The 21679-nt window shown below is 41.1% G+C and overlaps 2 protein-coding genes across 2 annotated transcripts in view; both read right to left on the bottom strand.

Moving 5' to 3' along the window:
• lamb1a (laminin, beta 1a) overlaps nucleotides 1–1989 on the bottom strand; it is a 27110-nt gene extending 25121 nt beyond the window's left edge. The window contains exon 1 of the mRNA XM_062390682.1: nucleotides 1856–1989. Within this exon, the coding sequence (XP_062246666.1) occupies nucleotides 1856–1886 (31 nt within the window). The 5' untranslated portion in view covers nucleotides 1887–1989. The remainder of the gene's footprint in view (nucleotides 1–1855) is intronic.
• An 859-nt stretch (nucleotides 1990–2848) lies between these two features.
• lamb4 (laminin, beta 4) overlaps nucleotides 2849–21679 on the bottom strand; it is a 53049-nt gene continuing 34218 nt past the window's right edge. Inside the window, exons 6-35 of the mRNA XM_062389553.1 lie at nucleotides 19046–19234; nucleotides 18896–18959; nucleotides 18493–18707; nucleotides 17908–18028; nucleotides 17391–17579; nucleotides 16750–16905; nucleotides 16532–16635; nucleotides 16108–16187; nucleotides 15759–15942; nucleotides 15459–15584; nucleotides 15133–15321; nucleotides 14394–14506; nucleotides 14170–14281; nucleotides 13646–13826; nucleotides 13376–13519; nucleotides 13058–13289; nucleotides 11914–12071; nucleotides 10919–11143; nucleotides 10338–10555; nucleotides 9960–10056; nucleotides 9497–9866; nucleotides 9128–9294; nucleotides 8643–8845; nucleotides 7758–7955; nucleotides 7222–7366; nucleotides 6731–6938; nucleotides 4909–5044; nucleotides 4668–4826; nucleotides 4367–4520; nucleotides 2849–3234 (exon numbers count right to left, since the gene is read on the bottom strand). Of these exons, the coding sequence (XP_062245537.1) occupies nucleotides 3095–3234; nucleotides 4367–4520; nucleotides 4668–4826; nucleotides 4909–5044; nucleotides 6731–6938; nucleotides 7222–7366; nucleotides 7758–7955; nucleotides 8643–8845; nucleotides 9128–9294; nucleotides 9497–9866; nucleotides 9960–10056; nucleotides 10338–10555; nucleotides 10919–11143; nucleotides 11914–12071; nucleotides 13058–13289; nucleotides 13376–13519; nucleotides 13646–13826; nucleotides 14170–14281; nucleotides 14394–14506; nucleotides 15133–15321; nucleotides 15459–15584; nucleotides 15759–15942; nucleotides 16108–16187; nucleotides 16532–16635; nucleotides 16750–16905; nucleotides 17391–17579; nucleotides 17908–18028; nucleotides 18493–18707; nucleotides 18896–18959; nucleotides 19046–19234 (4977 nt within the window). The 3' untranslated portion in view covers nucleotides 2849–3094. The remainder of the gene's footprint in view (nucleotides 3235–4366; nucleotides 4521–4667; nucleotides 4827–4908; nucleotides 5045–6730; nucleotides 6939–7221; nucleotides 7367–7757; nucleotides 7956–8642; nucleotides 8846–9127; nucleotides 9295–9496; nucleotides 9867–9959; nucleotides 10057–10337; nucleotides 10556–10918; nucleotides 11144–11913; nucleotides 12072–13057; nucleotides 13290–13375; nucleotides 13520–13645; nucleotides 13827–14169; nucleotides 14282–14393; nucleotides 14507–15132; nucleotides 15322–15458; nucleotides 15585–15758; nucleotides 15943–16107; nucleotides 16188–16531; nucleotides 16636–16749; nucleotides 16906–17390; nucleotides 17580–17907; nucleotides 18029–18492; nucleotides 18708–18895; nucleotides 18960–19045; nucleotides 19235–21679) is intronic.

Below are 21679 nucleotides of genomic sequence, written 5' to 3'. Positions count from 1 at the left end.
GAGAGAGACAGGGCGAGAGAGGGAGAGAGAGACAGACAGAGAGAGGGGGAGAGAGAGAGAGAGACAGACAGAGGGAGATAGAGAGAGAGACAGACATACAGACAGCGAGGGGGGGAGGAGAGAGAGAGAGAAAGAGAGAGACAGAAAGAGAGAGAGAGACAGACAGAGATACAGACAGAGAGACGGGGGAGAGAGAGAGAGACAGAGAGACGGGGGAGAGAGAGAGAGACAGACAGAGATACAGACAGAGAGACGGGGGGAGAGAGAGAGAGACAGAGAGACAGAGAGACGGAGAGACAGAGGAGAGAGAGAGAGACAGACAGACAGATAAAGAGAGACAGAGCAGTCAGCAGAACTAAACCGATGACGTCACTGTAAAAGAGTTGTTTTAATGGAGTTATTAACAATACAGATATTTTAAGCATAAGATGATTGAAATGTTCAAGTGATCGCATCTCAATATGTTCACATTGTTATTTGGTTTATTGAGTTTGTTTGTTTGTTTGTTATTTGCTGTTTTATGACTTTTTGAACATGTGTTAGGGTTAGGGTTAACAATGCAAATAAACTTTATTCACATTGTTAAAGAAACAGGGTTCAACTAAAAACGCTCGAGGTTCATAATCTATCATCGACCACCTCTAAAGGCTCCTCCGACCAAAGTCCAACTGGATGTGGTCAACCTGCTAGGAGGAGTACATTTTGTCATTGTTGCCAATAGGGGGCGCTATAGCTATTACCGATTTTTAGCATGTTCATGTGGCTCTTATCAAACATGTGAAGTTTAGTGCAGATTGAATAATAAAGTTTAAACAACCTGTGACAAAAATGCACTAATCATAACACCTTACATCATCGTGTTAAAATCACACAGATCATATTTGATCGAATTAATCATCGAGGAAAAAGATTTCTTACGTGTGTGTGAATCGCTGAAAATGACCACTTAATCCAAAATGGCTGACTCTTGGTATGTCTGGGCCTGATGCATATGCTCGGAGATCTTCATGCATTTTGGAAAAAATAAAGCTGCAGGGCTGCACTTCAGGGGGCGCTATCGAGTCAACTGGGTCACCCATGCTCAAGAAAAATTTGACCCATACAGTTTTTGCAAATGTAAATTTTCCCTGAATTTAGAAAGATTCTTCATAACACTCGCTGCTCGGGGCCAATTTACGAGTCAGAATATCAGAATTAAAAAGTGAAATCACCAATCAGATTACGAAATGAAATGATTTGATTATTTCCTGATTTAATCATCTCATTCAATTGATTAAATATTTCAGTAAACTTTTTAAGTATTAATGTTGAAAACAACCTAATTTGATTTTCTGCACATTTTCTCAGTGAAATGATTCATTGATCGATAAATAAAACAGAAAACAAACAGTTTGAGGTTTCGAGGTGGTTGTTTCCTGTTCTCAGTTTATTTAACGAAACTTAGTCACGAGTTTGAGAGAAAGCTCGTTTTTTACCCCAGAGAATCTACAACTTTACTTTCATGAAGTTGACTAAGGTTTCAAGATGAAATATTGAAATTCAGACTTTTTGTCTGTGCAAATTTAAAATGAATAAAATACTCCTGTTGTGTTGATGTGTTCAGTTCCGTGTGCATCTGTTGGACTTGTGTCCTGGGAGAGGAGCCTCACGTGGGACGGAGCTTTATTCACTGATCACTAAGTTTCTCTGGTCATTTTACTCTTGTTGAGTTTAACGCAGAGGATTTTGGTCCTTGTTAACATCTATGAGTCAAATAAAATGTGATACGCCGCTGAGTAGTAGTTTTCTGAATTTCCCTCGGGATTAATAAAGTATCCATCTATCTATCTATCTATCTATCTATCTAGAAACTCACCGAGAAGCAGCGCGAGCTGAAGCTGCGTCATGTTTGATCTTACAGGCGAGAAACCAGTTCACTCCGTGTAGAACCAGTCCTGTAGAACCAGACCTCCAGACCTCGAGAAGCTCCGACACAGAGTACCGGGAATCTGCACCTCGAACCCGCAAAAACTGAGAACTAAACCCGCAGAGACTCGGTCCTTCACACCTGAGGACCCAATACCCCGGCGACCTTTCAAAATAAAACCCTTCGGGACATGAACAGCTATATTGAAAATGAACAAATATATTTGTATATAATCTAATTAAATTAAACTTAAATATAACAACATTTTTGTTTGTTTTTTAAAACTTTGTTGACAAACAAACATAACAAATACAACACAATTTGTGAAACACAAGTTTGTCGCTTTTATTTGGAAAAAAATAACCTCACTTCCGGTTTATGTGGGAGTGACTTTACTGACTGTGTGCGTGTCTCTCTCAGAGTTTAAAGTTTGTCTCAGCTGATGGGGTGGGGGGGATCCTAAATCTTCGAGGGGGAGGGATCCTAAATCTTCGACATGTTGGATAAAGACAGAAACAACAACTGGTTCATGATCCTTTAGTTTGATTCTGATCAGTATTTGTGTGGTTAAAGAATCTGTTGAACCATCAAACTGTTCACGTACTTTGGGCTTTAAATTGTGTTTTGAAACTTGTTGGTGCGTCAGAAAGTTACAAATAAAACGTTACAAGTGAAAAGTTATAAGTTAAGACAGAGTCCTCACGTCACATCCTCCCCCAAGACTCTTCAGACAAAGACATTCCTAACCCCCCGGACACAGACACACACACACACACACACACACACACACACACTGTAGCTACAGATGTTCAGGTGGGGGGTCGGACTCCTAACACACACACACACACACACCTCCCCCCACCATTAAACCTCACCTGCAACAACAAGGGGGGTTTTTGTGTGTGTCCCGGTGTACTATGGGTAATCACTGTGAACGTGTGATGACCTGCAGAGACATGTTCATGTCAGTTTATTAAAAAAGTGTCTTTAAATGTTTCTGGTTACATTTCAGAAATAAACTGGAAACAAACAAATCTCTTTTAAAAAAGATGTTGAAGATTAAAGTGAGACAATTGTTAACATCTAGTATTCTGTAGTTTTTATGAAGTACAGCTTGATTACAATATGAATTATTCTATAGTATCCATGAAACACAGCTGTAATTCAGTATGTAGTATTCTTATATATTTATGAAGTACAGGAGGCGTAAACTTCGGCTCGTTCAGAGATTTCCTGTCGTAAAGATTCAACTGTTTCCAACATCTGAGAAACTTCAGCAGATTTGTTTTCGTTGCTTCTGATCAACTGCTGGATCCTCTGCTCCACACCTGAAAACGCACAGACACAAACACACAGAGACACACACAAGCACATACATCCAACACACAAACACATACACACAGAGACACACAACACACAACACACACACACAGTTTAAATATTTTAACACCCCATTTTTAACATCAACATATATATATAGTATGGCTGTCAAAATTAAGATTAATTAACAGATACATTTGTTACATGAGTCGCTGCATGTTAATAACTCATTTGGACTTATAATCAATCAAAAAACAATTGTTAAATGTATATATTCGCCTATGTCATTTATCTTTCCGTTCCTAAAACAATATACATAGAAATGGTGATTAAACATTCTAATAATTTGACAGCCCTAGTTTTTACATAGGCTTTTTCTTGAATATGGTCATAAATTTGAATATAACCTTGTATAAAAGTACTCCTGTGTACTCAAATAAATAGAAGTACTATACAGTATGAAGCCGTGCATCTTCCACTCCTGTAAATGTTTCACAATAAAAAAAACTTTTTAAACAAAAGAATGGATTCCGAGTGCTTTTATTTTGAATAAAATTCATTTTTGTGACACAATTTCAACAGATAACCTTAAAGCTCAGTTGAGAGATAATTTTTTCTGTTTATTCTGCTGTGAACTACAATGTTTATCTCTCTATGTCACAGACGCATTTACAACACTTCCTGAACCTGTTTCAAAGTAAAAGCACTCCAGTGTTTCACTCTCTGAAGTCATTAATTTGTTCTAACAGGGCTTTGATTGTTATCGACAGACCAGAAGACGCTAGCTTCATACTGTAGAGTCTTGACATATAGTTGAGTTCATAAACCGACTTGAAGGAAATGCAGGAGACAAACCAGCAACTCAGCCGCCGGTAGCGGACACAGCGCGTGTGAACCACAGACAACCTGTGAACCACAGACAACCTGTGAACCACAGACAACCGGCATCCAGCTGATCTGCTGCGCTACCGCAGCCTGTGAGTCCAGAGAGTTCGGAGATCGACAGGGAAGACGGAGAGATCGACCGGTAGATCGCGATCGATGGGTTTACGACCACTTCTCTAAAGTCTATGTCAAAGCATAGCTGTAGTCATGACTTAAGTTATACTGATGTTATTGCCCTACAAGTAAAAGTAATACCTTGTATAATTCTGAGTTTGTCCTCCATTTGTGTTTTCAAGTTCTCCACCTCCTCTATAATCTTCTTCAGTCGTTCTCCAGCTTCACCCTGAGCCGAGTGATTCGAGGTTCTTTGCTTCAAAACCTCAAAAAATGTCATCACATTGTCCAGATTCTGTGAAACAAGAAGATCCAGTCAGTGAAAATAATTTTGTTGATGTCATGTTAAAAAAACCCTGATATTTTATTAGGAGTAAACATTGACTCTGCAGCCTTGTGTGTGTGTGTGTGTGTGTGTGTGTGTGTGTGTGTGTTGTCTCACTATTGTCGTATTATTGGCTGACTGAGCAGCCTCCTGAGCTTCTTGGGTCAACGCTCTGTTTTGTTCCGTTTTCTTCTTCAGGGCTTCAATTTGGTTTCTCAGATTTTCAGGTCGATTATTCATCAGATTCGTCTCCAGCTTGTTCAATTTTTTTTGAATCTGAAACGTGACAAAATATTTCCAACACTTGTTTAAAGACCAAAATGAAACGACAGATATTTGAGACGTTACGGATGTTTACATCTTGCACTTGAGCTTGGGTTGTGTCTCTGTCTCTGTTGGCTATTTCCAGGTCATTGTTGGCTTTGTCCTGAGCTCTCTCAGCTTCATAAATGTCTCTGCTGATCTCTGTCCAATCCATGTCCTTTGTCCTATCCCTGAACACAACAACACAGTATGAGAACACAAGGATTTCATGAAATCTCAGAGCACGCCTGCGCCAGACATCAGACCAACAAAGAACACAACACACGAACATAAAGAAACACAGCAATGAGATTCATGGTCCAGGAAACGACTTCTTGTTTCACAATTGGAGGTGAGAAGTAAAATGTCTGCAGCTTTCATTAGGATTAGAGTTTTGCTGCAAAATTATATTAAATATATTTAGTTTACTAAGTCTTAAAATGATATTAGAAACATACATGCTTCTCCAACAATACATGTTTTAATTAATAATAAAGTTATAATTATTTGAAATTTGTATTCTGCAGTGACACAGACAAAGACAAAGGTTCACTCACTTGAAGTAATTTACCACCCGGCTACTTGTAGGGACGAGTATTCACAGTACTTTCAACAATCAAGTACTTTATTCATATGCGGAGACCAACATATAGCTGGAATATTAAATCATCCCAACTAATGCTGTATAATGCTGTCATTCCAACGTATGTGGGCGGTGTGGCCTAGGGGGTAGAGTGTGCATTCTCTAATAAGAAGGTTGCCGGTTCAATCCCCACTCTTCCCCATCTGCATGCCAAAGTGTCCTTGGCAAGATACTGAACCCCCAAATGACTCATAAATGTTGAGTGTAATAAAAATGTAAGTCACTTTGGACAAAGCATCAGCTAAATGACATGTAATGTAATATAGTGTTGACTGCTATCAGTCACACCAGAAGAGCGGATGGGCCACAGGTTTCTTCCTCCTCTATATACCACTCTTCTTCTCCATCCTCTTCATCATCAATAGCAGAAAACTTCATAACTGACGTTTGCATCAATAAACCACAGTGAGCTCTGAAGTTAATCTAAAATAAACATCAAGTGATCCATACGTAAAATTCATCAACATTTTGTCAGAGACAGGGTAGAAACCAGTGCTGTGTATTTTTTGAGGGGGGGGGGGGGGGGGGTTGTTTGTGTGATACATTACAGTATATGCCACTATATATTATGTGTAGTGTATATTCTGTACAGGAGAACAGAGTCTGTCTGGTTCCACAGATCCTCCTCCTCTCTCTGAGCAGATCCCAGGTCAGGTTAGAGATAAAAGACCAACAGGACATTGTGTCTTCACTCAGGAACGTTCAGGTCTGACTCAGAGGCTCCAGACAGAGACACCAACTCTTTGTAGTCTCACGAAACGTAAGGACACAATGTGATTCATGAACACACTTTACACTTAACTGTCCAATAGGATGCAAACACCTCCATGATACAGAGAGAGGGACCTTCATGGGCTGCTGGGATGGGTGAGGCAGGGTGAGGGAGATATACTGGGAGGCTGTGGGAGACGCCTTCAGACTGGGTGGAGACAGTTGCTCATGATGCTCTGTTAGTGTTTGTATATAGTTTCACCTCCTGGTCTCTTGATGCATCAAGTCTACATGAAAGGACCCAATCGTATGCCCACCTAACCCTAACCCTAACCCACAGTTGATATGGCTCCTTGGGGTCTTAATGAAATGTCTGTAACATATTTTGGTCAAAATACCACAAGGATAATTTAAAACAGCCCTCCTCAGATTGACCCGTTTTGATTCATTAAAAGTTAAAAGTTAGTTGACTATTTAATAGTTTGACAGTTCGACAGTAGTTGAGATGTTTGCGAACACTGACTTGACTTCCTGAGCTTTCTGCAGCAGGTCCTTGGTTCTCCTCCCAGGCTCCTCCAGCTTCTTCAGCTCATCCTGGACATGTGCGCTGTTTGAGAGCAGATTATTGATTTCATTGATCATGGATCTGATCTGAGCAGGTGATCGTGGCAGCTGGATGTTCAGAACAGCTCTGGCCATTTTCTCGATGTCTTCAATAGGAACCATCTCATCTGTTGGAAAACATGATAAACAGAGTTCTTCAGTTGTTTCCTCTGTTGCACCGTATCAACAGGTGTGTGTCCTGCAGGTACATTTCAACACTGTGTCTAAACATCATTTTCTCATCTGTTTAAAAGAAACAGCTGCTTTACAAACACCTTGTCTTAGCTATCATCATAAAACTTCACAACTCTATAAAATGTTCTTTAAATTGTGTCACTACAAGAGGAACCTTTGATACCAGAGGACTTGAAGAAAACAACCCCAGTTATAGAGTAGCACCTGTACACTGACCCAACAGGTAGTCTTTGGTTTGCTGGATCAGCTCCCTGGTTTTGTTCTTCTCTCTTTCGAAGGTGTCGAGTTGCTCGTTGATCCGCTCGTGCTGATTCTTTGCCTGTTCTTTGGAGTCCTGAGCTGCTTGTTTCATACTGATCATCTGACCCAGAACAAACAGTTGAACAACACTGATCTCAGTGAAGAAGCATAGTCCTGTGTGTCGCTGGCAAACTTCCTCATAGTTTAAAGTTTCAGTTCAGCATTGGGATCCATTAACAAGGAGATAAACCTTCAAACTGTGTTGTTCAAAGGGATCAGGACAATGATCCATTACAGGACTCTGGGATTAGACTGAATCTAATTCAGTTTGAGCAGCTGTGCCTAACCATGAATGTGTTAATCAATAACATCAGTTGAAACATCATGAGATGTTTTTAACTTAGTTATTCTCTGAATAAGATGTAAAACATGCTCAACTAATTCAGTTCGGTCTCAGGATGAGAACCAGAACCAGCACCAGAACATCAGCAGTGGTCTCAGTGTGAACCTACCTTGTTGTTGGACTCCTCAAGTCTCGATGGCAGTGATAGGAGCTGTTCCTTCGCTCTCACTGATCGTTCTGAAGTGTGGTGACTGATGGGAACAACTCCGTCACAGCTTGAACCTCCACATTTCCTTCTTCCTGAGGCCAGAACACACAGAGCTCCACCACATCCAGAACATTTGTCCAGACCTGGTCTTCCACAGATCTGAATCAGACCACAACAAGCTGCTTCAAGGCCATAAAAACATTACCTGATGTCATCAATCACCTGAAATCATCTAAATATGAACCGTTCCATCGTCCATCAATCTATCCAATAATAAACAAATGTATAAGTTAATAAGTTGTTTAATAAATGAATTGTATAGTGAATAAATTGAGCACAGCGTTAGTTAAGACAGGAAGTCAAGCTCAGCTCAGCTGACAGCTACATCAGCTGATTCCCTTTCAGACATTCTTTGGCAAAGCTCAAACAAGGCACCTTATTTAAACTGCATCGACTGCAAGCTGTTTTGCAACCCACCTCCATCCCTGCTCCCCCTTTTATTCTGTGTTTAACTCATTCAGCGTCATTTCTGTGGTCACTGATAACACACCGGTGGGTTGCTTTGGGGTTCTTGCTGCTGCTCTTCCTGCAGGGAGGTCCCAGAACAGAGCCATACCACCAGATGTAAATTATACAGACGCATAAAGGGGTCCTGACTAAAATGTGTTAACATTTATAGTCTTAACAAAATAAATGAAACTAAAAACATCCCTTGAATCTAAAATAATATTAAGAGTTTCTATAAAACATGATGTTAAAGAAAAAGCCTGAAACCCCCTTTATGATGTCCTTTTTATGTTTGGATGACGTCATGGTGGTCATGTAACTGTGCAGGTGTTAACTCACCTGTCGGTTGAGGTTGACCACGCTGAGCTCTGTGATCTTCTTCTCCACAGGTGTCACGTCTCCTCTGCTGCCGCACACGCTCAGTTTGTGTTTCACTTCCTGCCTGACGTCCACGGAGTCATCTAAAGCTTTGGCTGCACTTTTAACTCTTTTCTCATCCAACTGGAAACGTGTCAGAATCTTCTGGATCTCGTCCTGCAGCGCTGCAACAAAACAAAGAAGAAGAAAATCTTATTAAGTGAAAATGTTACTTTTTACTGAATTCTTGTCAGCTTGGTTTAAAGTGAAATCAAATTGAATTACTTAAACATTAGAGTTTGAACTCTGTTCATGTCATAGAGGAAAATGTTACTTCAACAGTCACAGGATATAATCAGTTCAGCAGATTGAATCCATTCATCAATCTATCAGCTTCTGTCAGTTCTGAGTCTGTGATGAACGTTTGCATTTCAATAGTGAATCAGAGAGAACTCAGATTTCTGTACCGTCCACATCTTCTTCTTCTTCTTCTTCCTGTGGGAGCTCCATCACATTTTCCTTCACACTTTTCAGCAGCTTCTTAAACTCCTGACGAATGTTTTCCATTTCGGTGTCGAGAAGAGGAGACGGATCGATCAGGATCATGTTTGGATCAATGGCATCTTTCAACTTCCTGTGAGACAGAAAACATTTACAAATGTTTCATTAACTTCAATATTTTATGGAGAGATGGAGCTCGGCCGTCCAGCGTCATAAGAAGTCTGAGCTTTCCTCATTTCAACAACGACTCATTTCAACAATTGAGGAAGAAATCTGTAAAACAGATGAAACATCCTCATTTCAGAACCAACATGTGAGGACGGTAAGGAACTCACCCAACCCTCACACAAAGTTTTTCCACCTTCTCCAACTTCTGCGATGACAGTTCTGTCAGATTGGTGAGGCTGTCAAGCTTGGAGTGCATCTGCAGCATCTGGTGCCGGGGGTGACTCTCTCCAGGCCGCTGGTCTTTGCCGTGGCGAGGGATGAAGGTTCTCATCCTCTGTGCTGCCCGATGGACATCCGTGACACTTTCAGCCCAGACAGCGGTGCACGGATGGCACTCGTCACACACTGGAAATGCCGAGCTGTAGCCGAGGGCGCACTCATCACAGAAGATACCGGTGACTCCAGCTCGACAGATACACTCCCCGGTTTCAGGGTCACATGATGGACGCTCGGTTCCCTCCAGGTTACAGTCGCATGCTGAGAACAGGAAGTGATGAATCGAAATAGAATCCACAGTTGTTGTATAAAATGTGTGTGTGTGTGTGTGTGTGTGAGTTTGTTCTCCCTTACAGATACACTGCAGGTCTGGATTCCCAAAATGATTTTCTCCACATTCATCACATTGTCTCCCTCCAAACTCAGGATGACATGGACACTCTCCCATCACCTGAACACATCACATGATTATTTATGACCTTATATATTGTATTTATGTGTATTAATGTGTCTCTCTCTTATTGTTTATTGTAAATACCATGTAACCTGCTATTTGTTGTTCACTGAGAATCAATCATTCATTTGAAGAACATATTTCAATCAATGACCCTGAGAATCTTGTGTCTGTTCTGCAGTGTGAGCTAAAATAAAAAAGAATGACATCAGAGTAGAAATTGTGGATGAAAACCGAACCTGTGGTCATTTGGATTATTTCTTAGTTTGAGGTCTGACCTTGTTGCAGATGTTGGAGAAGGAGTTGACAGGATCACAGCTGCAGGGCTGACATCCTGACGGTCCGTCCAGGTTCCAGTATCCGTCCTCACACTGGTCACAGAGGACTCCCACGACACCTGTCCTGCACGGACATTGTCCTGTGCTTGGATCACAGAAACAAGAACTCCCCAGAGGGCAACGTGTAACCTCTGTCCCACGCCGGTCACAGGAGCATTCTGGGAAATACATAATAGTTTCAATACATAAGGGATATCATCCATGTTGAAGTAGTCAGATTGTGCTTTTTCTTCTATCTTGCTTTTAATGCTGTATATCACAACTCTAACATGGCGAGGGTTAGATAATGTTACCATACAAATAAAATTTAACTAAATTGACCTGAAAACTTTGACAGTTTCAAGCATGGAGGCCGGACTGAGAGTATTGAGGGCTGGATAAAATATCTTGATTCGAGAAGAAGCTACAGGATAATAATGATAATGATAATATAATAATAATAATGATGATGATGATGATAATAATACTAATACTAATACTAATACTATTACTACTAATAATAATATACTCTCTATCTGTACCTTTGCAGTCTGGGACCAGAGCGTTTCCATAGTAGCCCAGTTTGCAGCTCTGGCAGTGTGGTCCCACCGTGTTGTGTTGGCAGGACAGACACACACCGGTCCGGCTGTCACAGGCGTTGCCGTCGTCCAGGTCGATGTTGTTGTTGCAGGGACACTCTGCACAACGGGCACCTGGCAACGTCAGGTCTCCATAGAACCCAGGGCTGCATCTGTTGCATCGTGAACCTGAAAGTGTTTTTATTTCAGGTGGGTTAGGGTTAGTGGCAAAGGGGGGGGGGGGGGGGGGGGTCCCTTCTGACAGGGGCTCGAGAGTTATGCTGAGTTACCCCCCCCATTGTAATTCTACAACCCCAAAATGCATAATTAAATAAATAACATTATAACAAAAATAGTGATTATTATATTATGATCATTTTGATGCTCTCGAGGTGAAAATCCTATTATAGCTTTGAAGGTATCGAGGCTCTGCTCCTCTGATGCTTTATAATCACTGTAAGAACTGATCTTTATAAAAACCTGCTGAATTCATATTTATGTTCCTTGATAAACGCGGTTGCTTCTTCTGCAACAATAAATAAACATTGAAAAACCATGTTGTATCATAATCTGCATGAAGAATTTCTCTCCTGTCTGCAAGAGTGTGTGTGTGTGTGTGTGTGTGTGTGTCTGCTCATCTCTGTCACTCTTCACACAAACTGATAATCACATGTATTTAGTTATTAATTAATGATTTTGATCACTTTAACAGAGTTGCGTGTCATGTCTTGTCTCGTGTGTAGCAGGTGGCGGCGAGTGCGTGCAAAATATTTGACTGTGTAAAGTGAGCGCAGATCAGCGGAGGGACATGGACTCCGGACCTTTAATGTAGGTCTGCAGAATAATCCTAGTGGAAACCCTGCCAACCTAACACTGGACAGAAGCTGTCAAAGACAATCTAAGGACAAATATTTTTCAAACATTTCTTCCAGAGATTCCTTGAAACACCCAGCTCCTACCTGTATGCCCCTCCTGGCAAATGCAGGTCAGGCTGAGGGATTGTGGGTCATATTGGCAGGAAGTGGCAAAGAATTGTCCACTGTTCTTAACATCTGGGCAGAGGCAGGGCTGACAGGGCTGTCTGGAGACGGGGTCTCCATAGTAACCCTCCACACATCTGCATCAGTAACAAAGGCGTCATCATTTCATATCTCTGTGTTTCTGATTCATAAACCTGCGAGCACATTTAAATGGTGAACTCTGACATACACAAATACTCATCTCACGTGTGTGTTGGTGTAATGATTATATATTCACAGTTAAACCAGTTGTGACGAGCTAACATGATCACATGTCAGTAAGAACATATAAACAATACAGTGACACATTTAAACTGCAAACTGATCTACAGACAGTGATGTCGTCACTAGTCAGTGTCATATTCTACACGTGTGACTGTCCTGTTCACTTCAGTCCAGGTCCAGTCTAGTCAAGTCTGTTCCACTTCACTTCAATCAATCGATCAATTAACCACATGTTATTTGTCTCATGGATGTTAACCAGGAGCAACTTCCTCTGTTCTTAACTGAACAAGAGTCACGCTACAGAGAAGGTTTATGAGCAGTCACATGTGAGGATCCTCTCCCAGGACACAAGTCCAACAGATACCAGTAGAGTCCAGTTCACAATACTTTACTTCTATCCAGTCTGGTCCAGTTCCCTTCAGTTTAGCCTAGTTCAGTCCAGGTCGGGACAGTCAAGTCTGTTCCACTTCCCTACAGTTTACCTCAGCCCAGGCCAGTCTAGTCCAGTCTATGACATTCCAAATGCATCTAATCCAGTCCAGGCTGGAGAACTGGTGCCTCTGTTATGTGGTTTTGTTTTGGTCCATTGTCAATTTAGAAGGAGGAGTCACTGTTAATAAAACAAAGTGGTTTGACTGATGGCCTTTAACCAATGATGGGATGATAATCAACGTGTCACTGAATAAATGAGAATGAAAATAATGGGAATCACAGGATCTGCTGGTCACCAGATCTCAATATATTTTTTATAATATACACCTTTTACTCTGTTCAGCCTGCACTTGATTTGGTGATTGGTCGATTGCATGAAGCAGGTTCACAGATGTTCTTAGTAAAGTGCTGGATGAATGTGTTTGACCTGTCACAGTGCGATCCGGTGGCGTGTTCTCTGCAGTTCACACACTCCCCGGTCTCTTCATCACACGTCTCAGAGAGATTGTTACATTCACAGGGTCGGCATGAGGGGAAACCCCAGAATCCTCGGTGGCAGTGATTGCAACGACGCCCCGTCGCGGCTGGCCGACACGCACACTGACCTCTGACCTGATCACACAGCTGCGACACTGAACCACGAGTGTCACACTCACACGCTGCAAACGACAACATAGAAAAAAATCTTTCATCTTGTCGCATCATTTTAGAAACCTCAGATTCTCTAAATATGAGACTTTCTTACATTTGCAGCCGTCGAGTCCCAAGTCAAATGTCATTGGTGCACAGGTATCACAGCAACGGCCCATCACATTGGGTTTACATTCACAGAAGCCACCTAGTTTACTGCAAGATGGCCCTAGAGAGCCTATGAAGTTACACCTGCAAGCTGGTGACAGATGAAATGGAGATAAATTCACAACAGATCGTTTTAATGTTTTTAAATGATGAAGAAAAATCTCTTCCACATTGTTGAATGTATGTACAACAGCTACCAACGTGTTGCACTACTTACGAACTGCCCCGTTGTGGATTCGTGCTGACATGCTCTTGATCAGTGCCTCACAGACTTCTGGGAGTGAATCATGTGGTTGGAGCTCAGCAGCCAATCCGATGCAACGAAAGTGGCGGAAAGATTCAAGGTCACTTTGAGAGCAGAAGTTCTGGACGGACTCTATTCTCGGAATCAGGCCTATCTGAAAACACATCAGAATCAGATTCAGGGTTTAATGATATTAGATTCACATAAATAAGGAGTGTTCTGTGGTGTGTTAGTGAAAGCATAAAAAAAAAAAAATGTATTAACAATACCATCTAGAACAAATGTGTGCAGCATGGACGGTAGATATTTCCAATTTGAAGTAACTTGTAACCCTAGCCCCCCCATACAGAAGAAAACATTTTAGAGTCCTCATGAGACTGTTTGGACTCCAGCCTGACCTCAGCCAGTAGTTCACACCAAACACACTGATTCTGACCTCTGATTGGTCCATTGCTGTTATAGCAGAAGTTTATTTGAGCTCAGGAAGTTCTCCTCACCGAGTCAATGAGGATGTGAGATCCTTCAGGTCCAGACTGTTTGCTAAAGACGACGTCAACAAAGTAACGACCTTGTGCATTCAGACACACAGAAGAATCCAGACCACGTCCTCTGGAGACAAACAAAAACAAACAGTAAGTAAATAGATAAACAGACATTTACTATTGTTTCTGCATATGTGACCTGAATGGTCATGTCTGCAGCCAGTCCAAAGTCAACTTACCTGGAGTTTCCAGGAAGAATCAGAGTTTCACTTCCTGTTGGGTTGCTACTGCAGCCACCGTCACCTGGTGACGTCATGATGATGCTAACTGAAGCCAGCCAATCAGACAGAGCCTCAGAGGAAGATCAGGAAAAAACATTTAAAGTAAAGAAGAAGGAAAATAATCATCATTATGTTACATATATATTACATTTAATATACATTAAACAAAAATATTATAAATAGGAATATTTATATTAATAATCATTATAATAGTACAATTTATTTGTAAAGCACCTATTATTTAAGGAATGCAGTTTTACATACAATATAGATACAAACAAAAACATGTTAAAATGTTTTCAACCCCTTCTCTCTGTTTCTCTGCCCCCCAACATCAATTATTTACATGTCACTAACTATGTGTCTTTTTCCTCCCATAGTCTGTGTCTCTCTTTGCTCCTTGGTCTAACCCTAACCCCGAGTCTGGTTCTCCCTTTAATGTACGTTCTGATCAGGACTCTGTCAAACAGACCAACTTCTCAAGATTAGTGGTAAGGAGGTTGTGGTCCAATCAAATCAAAAAAGCTCAGGTCCAGAGGGATGAGAATCAAAACCTTGTTTTCAGAGTTTAGTCTGAGTAACTTACCAACAACAACCACAACCTGAACTGAACAACGTGAACTAGAACCACAAACACAACCTGAAGCACAACCAGAGCCTGAACTAGAACTGGAAATACCCTGAAGGTTCTTCTAACCTCTGTTTCATAGCGAATCACTAATTGGTAACCCATTGATGATTGTAGGTTATCCACAGTGAATCGAAGCCCAGCCCCCTCTAACACCCTGACCAATCCCAGGCCCGTCCAGGTGACTGGCTGATCACGTGTCTTCTGACGGGGGATAATCTGCAGGGCATGATTTGGGTCCAGAGGGATGCTGGTTGACTGCAGGACCCAAAGAAAGAATCAACGGAAAGGGTAAGGGGTTAGGATTTGTTGAATTATCTCGAAGACTCAAGGGACAATCTGATTGGCTGAGAAATCAGACTAGTCAGTACAAAGTATAACATCAGACAACTCACCTGTCTCCTCCTGCGGCTGAGTCGACGAGTCCTCTGAACCACAACCACTCGTCCGTTGGTGATTTTAAAGTCAAAACCTTGCTCTCTGTAGTATTTCTCAAACTCAGGTAACACACCCGGATTCAACTGCAAAACACAGAAATACTACATGTACAGTACATATAAAATATGCAAGAATACTTCATGTAAAAAAGACAGAATCACCATATACAAAATACATAGAAATACATGAAAAATAAACAATAAAACTACAGAAAACAGTGTTTTTTTTTTTAAATTAACATTATTTGTTGAAATCACCAGAGAAGAAGAAGATGATGAGGCATCAGTGGAAGAACCGCTTCCTCCAGGAAGTGGAGCTGCGAGCTCTGCCTCATACAGGAAGTAGTCAAGTGAAGGTAGGAAGAAACCAGGGGCGGGGTCAGAGCAGCGTCGACCTATCATGTTTTGTAAACAGCTACACTGTCCATCTTCTGGAGAACACCTGAGAAGACAGGGAGACGTCTATGGACTGATTCACATAAGATGAATTCAAATGGATCATAAGTCAAGTTCAGCTTGATGAGTCTGAGGGGATGACACCTGATGACACCTGATGACAGCTGGTGACAAAACTGAACATTTCAAATAAGAATAAAACAGAACGTACATGTTGCTTTGAGCTCCTCCGACATCACAGTCACATGGCGAACATCTGACCGCTGAGTTTCCTAAACCCCAGAAACCTTCCTGAACAGGACAGCAACACAAAAATCTTACGTAATATCTCTCCTTAAAGTATCACAAACAGTACCATTACCAGTTTTTTAAGTACTTTTTAATTCTTTATAAGATATAATTATTTTGATGTCATTATTACTACAATGCACTAATTATAATTAAAGACAATTTTGACAGTGTCCATCAGGGCCCTCCTACGTCCCAGAATGTGTTCACCTAGGAGGCAACGTGCAACGTACAACGTGAACTTTAACCTTTAACTGTGTCTGAGCTGCTCCTGTGTTTTCTTCATCAATAAAGTTGATCTGAAAAGAAAATTTCTGTCAGAGGTAAAACTTTAAGATGAAACCTACCGGACATCGATCACACAGCGGGCCGCTCGCCAAACTGTCACATTCACACCTTCCTGTCAGCTGGTCACAAGACCCAACACTTCCCAAAGCATGACACCTGCACACTGAAACACACACAAACACAAACAAACACACGCACACGCACACACACACACAAATCATGTAGATTGAGCTTCAACACTCTTTGTTTATGAACTCATCAGATGAATGTAATCTACCCTGACACCCGGCCGGGTCGTCCTGCCTCAGGCCGTAGAAGCCATGTTTGCAGAGCTCGCAGCGCCGACCCTCCACGTTCTCTTTACAGAGACACTGACCAGTCCAAGCTTCACAGAGGCCGCCGCCATGAGCTCCTGCTGCATCACAGTCACAAGCTGAAACACAGGAAGTGGTTGTTACATCATCCTGTCAGATGACATCATCTCGTTAATCATGAGATGATGTCATCTGACCCATTACTAGTGTAACATACCCTTTAACTCTGACCTTTAAACCTAAGACTGACACACTGTGCACCAGGGAGACAGGGCAACAAGGTCAGAGGGTTTCAAGTCTCTGCTGAAGGGATACTGTGGGCTTCCATCTATCTATCTTATTGTAATGTTGCTTAAATGTCATTTATTGCTCTTTTAATATCTTATCCTTGATGAAAGTTTAGCTTCATAAATACATTTCCACATTAATTTACTTGTGACTCATTGTCTTAAAACAAGACCATGGTTTTGTTTCCACTAAGATTTGATAATATTACAAATATCCTCAATTTATTTACTTTCAATTTTACAACTTTTCAATTTAAAAACAAATGGAGAAATTGGAACTTGTTTGATCTCAATGAATGAAATCAGTGGAAGCTTACCCATGCAGGCTTGAGGGTCGTCCACTGCTCTCTGAGGATCCTGAAATAGAAAAGGTCGACACTGTTCACAGTGAGGACCCATTCTGTCATGGCGGCAGTCGTCACACACGCCACCGCTAATGCCACCCGTCGCCTCAAACTGAATCTCGTCGAAGTGACAAGAGTCTGAGTGACCATGACAGTTACATCCTGAGAGGACATGAAACACAAATTAGTGAAAATTATGAAATGTTTTTATTCCAAACAACAAACAAGAATGAACCCGCTGATAAGAAATTGCCCAAAATGAACTTATTTTTCATATGAATCCTGTCTATAGTAATAGTAATGCTGGGTTGTTTGAAAAGTAAGATTAAATGTATATAAAAAAACTCCATAAATTAGATAAAAGCTATAGCTTCATAGGATTCACAAAACCTTGTCTGTTTAAAAAAAAAAATAACTTGTATAAAATATCGTACAAAAAAATGTAATTTGAAATGTACTTGTTTTCAACAGCAAGATCCATTCAACCTACTTCTGCAGATGCCAGCTGTGTCTCCTCCTCCTGGCCTCCAGGGGGAGTTGTGGTGAAAGTCCTGACATCTCTCACAGTTGTTTCCAGCTGTGTTGTGTTGACAAACACAACGACCATAAACCTGTAGAGTACAGTACATCTGGAATCACCTGAAAACTCAAAATGTGATCATTTGCTCAAACAGTTTAAAGAAAGAAATGTGATGAAATCATCTGGACCCATCTTTTATTTTATTCTTTAGGGTTAGGGTTATTAAGGCTATTTTGTTCACATCCAGGTTTCCTGTTTCTCCCCTTGCCCCAGTTGGAAATGATTGACTTGTGATCCAATATTAAAATGAATTGTTGATGTCACTGAAGCTGTTTTCAGTGCTAGGGTTGTCTGGACTAATGTTGTGTAGACAGTGTTTCTCTTGTGAAGCAGCAGCAGGAGATTTTCTGGGTCAGACTTGTTCACAACAGGAAAATGTGGGGAACATTCAGGCGAGGGGTTGAGTGCGAGCAGATCATGTAGAGCAACTTCCAGAAAATCTCAGGAACACGTGCTGACTAAAGTTCATGCCTGAAACAGCATGAGCTGGTGTACCATGCCAGTTTGGGTGAAGACATCCCCATATCGTCCGTCCACAGGTGTGCACCTGCTGGCGTGTCCGTTACAGAAGCAGCTTCCTCGGACTACCATGTTGTAAAGAGCATAGTAATATTTATTCAGAGGGTTCCTGCGTCTTCGACTCAGCAGAGTGTCACCGAGCGTGAAGAGACGAGTAAAGTTCACCCGGATATTAGTCAAAGTGATCAGATCTGAGGATGATGAATAAAAACAGTTAGGGTTAGGGTTAGGGTCGACATATGCTCTTTTCATACGTCCAAAGCAAAAACATTATATATTTATCTTATTTTATTGTATTTACACAAATGTTAATGCTGGTTATAAAGTTTTGACTTTTATTAATAACAGACATCCAACATTCTCTGTCGCAAACCATCACCTTGGATATTTGGTGCATACGGGTTTCGTATTTCAAATATTGGATCCAGCGCTTTCAGCACCACCTAGTGGAAAAAGAAAACAAAAAATCTTCTAAATTTGACCTCACACACATATTCTATGTGTTTTTTATAAATAATGAGTGTGTCACCTCTCCATTGGTGGACGGTTCTGATCCAGAGTATCTACTGTCACAGATGATGTCATCAACACTGTCAGCCGGCTCATTGGACACTGAAGGGAAATGAAGTGAACAGTCTTCTGCAAAATAACGAAAAACCTTCCACGTTTTTCCAAAATCCTTCGATCTCTCAACCAACATGGCTGCTGGACGGAAACTCTGCATAGAGACAAGAGGAAGAAATATCACTGACACACACTTATATAAATATTTATGTATATATATACTGTGTGTGTATATGAAAGTTATTGATAGTAACGGAGTAAAGGAGCAAAGTACCAGCAACTGAACTGGTCGACAGAGCAGTCACCAGACACCCTAAGATCAGACACACAATGGAAGGAAACAAAGGATACTCAGAGCCTTCATGAAAAACTGAATGAGACTATGACAAACCAATTCTAGAGGAAAATTTCACCTCCTCTAAATGGACGACATCAGGAACGAGCCATCGACACACTGATCTACATCACCAGGATCTAGAGCGAGAATAATGGAATGGTCAGATACCTCGCTGGTAGAACAACTTGGCCAAAGGACCATTAAGGCCATTAATATCAAGACAACGCAGATAGAAGTGGCTGATATAGACAAATCCTACCAACACAAGAACAGCTGCTGAGCCTGAGCTCAACAGTTGATTTTCCTCAGACAGCGACACACCCGCTGAGGAACGTCCTGTGGTTATTTGCGACTCTATTGTGAGAAACCAGCCAGAGCGGGTGATATAGTCATATTTAAAGCTGCTGGCTAAGGGGATGGATATATATATATATATATATATATTAGGGCTGTGAAATGATTACAATTTGAATCAAGTTAATCACAGGTTTCTATGGATTAATCATGATTAAGTTGTTCTTTAGCCAGTTGGTGAGGTAAACTAACTTGTTCACATTCTCTGACAGTAAAGCTGACCGCTTCTTTTGCAAAATGTGTCCTGCGAGTGAAGCTGGTTTGGCGCATTGCACTTGAACGCCCCTCGCCAACCAACGCATGCTTCGCGTTGCGGTGGTACTTTTTGCGAGTATTACTACTGTGAAACGATAAGGTCTTCCCACAGAGTGTACATATCACCTTGGTTTTATTGAATGTGCGATCTTAGTTTTTTTGGAACACGATCTTCCCGTCCAGAAGGTTCTCAGGTACATCAGAATTATCCATGTTGTTCGTTTGATTGAATAGCAGTTTCCGTCTGACTGCATTAGAGCGTCATTGTGCGCATGCGTTAAATGCGTTAAAAAAAACGAATTAATCCTGTAATTTAATATTTTAATCGTAACGTGTTAACGCGTTACGATTAAAAGGGCAGACCACTCCTTGAGATCAGTGACCCTTTATGGTTGGCAGACCTGGCTTTTTTAGTTGATCTCATTGGTCATCTCAACACCCTGAACAAGAGACTACAAGGCAAAGAGCAGCTGGTACACCAGATGTATGCGCACATGAAAGCATTCCGTGTGAAGCTCCGTCTCTTCGAGTCACAACTGCACAACTTCAATGTAGCGCTCTTCCCCACGCTGACCGAAATCAAATGCGAGTTTCCAAATGCCAAGCTCTCTGCTAAAATGGGAGAATATGTGTCTGTGATCACATCTCTCATGAGAGTTAAAAATATACACAGAGTTTTAATTTGTTAATAAGCCAAATTACTTAATAAATTCAGTCAAATAATGTTGATGAATAACAGCAATAATTTATTTGCGTTATAAGCTTGAGATATCCACATCCCCTATTTCTCTTCTTGTCTCTCTCTTCATACAGGACAATGAAGGGGGAGAACCAATCTGAGGCTGTCAGTGACAGAATGACCTGACAACCTTTTTGTAAAAAATAAAATGAAAATCTACTAATGGAGAGCTATGATGGAGGCTTTTTTTGTTCAAACATGTTAAATTATCAAACGTCATTTACCTGCATTTGATCGATTTTGCCAATATTAGTGCATTCGAAGTGAGGCAGTATACTTCACATCTAGTGAGTGGCCCGGTTCTTCGTATATTTTCTGTATGTGGCCCTCGGGAAAAAAAGTTTGGACCCCCCTGATCTAGAGTTTAGACCAGGAGGCAGAGTTGCAGTTATACGCTTCTCTGGGCTTTTCGTAGAGCAGTCACCCTCACAATATACCTCACACTCTCCTATAGTAACTGTGTCTGCCCCCAGACCAACTAAATTAATATAGAGGAGTAGCACATTGCGACTCTAATAAAAGTGAACACAACAAATATATCATTACAAGGCCCGGGACCCCCACCTGACTCGGACTTTCATTCCACCCCCACACATTACATTACATTACATGTCATTTAGCTGACGCTTTTGTCCAAAGCGACTTACATTTTTAGAACACTCAACATTTTATGAGGGGCCATTTAGGGGTTCAGTATCTTGCCAAGGACCCTTAGGCATGCAGATGGGAAAGTGTGGGATTCGAACCGGCACATTGCATATTGCAATCGGACACTGTTTACTGTTTTGCATTTTGCATTTCACTTTTTACTTCACAGTTTTGATCTTTTATCTTTCATATATTCTTATTTAGAAATGTTTGTCAAAATAAATTTTACTTTGTATAAATATTGGAAAAAAGTGAGTAAACAAGAA

Source organism: Platichthys flesus, chromosome 6 (genome assembly GCF_949316205.1).
Source record: "Platichthys flesus chromosome 6, fPlaFle2.1, whole genome shotgun sequence".
In the NCBI taxonomy this organism is placed as follows: Eukaryota; Metazoa; Chordata; class Actinopteri; order Pleuronectiformes; family Pleuronectidae; genus Platichthys; species Platichthys flesus.
This window is presented reverse-complemented; position numbering and strand designations above follow the sequence as displayed.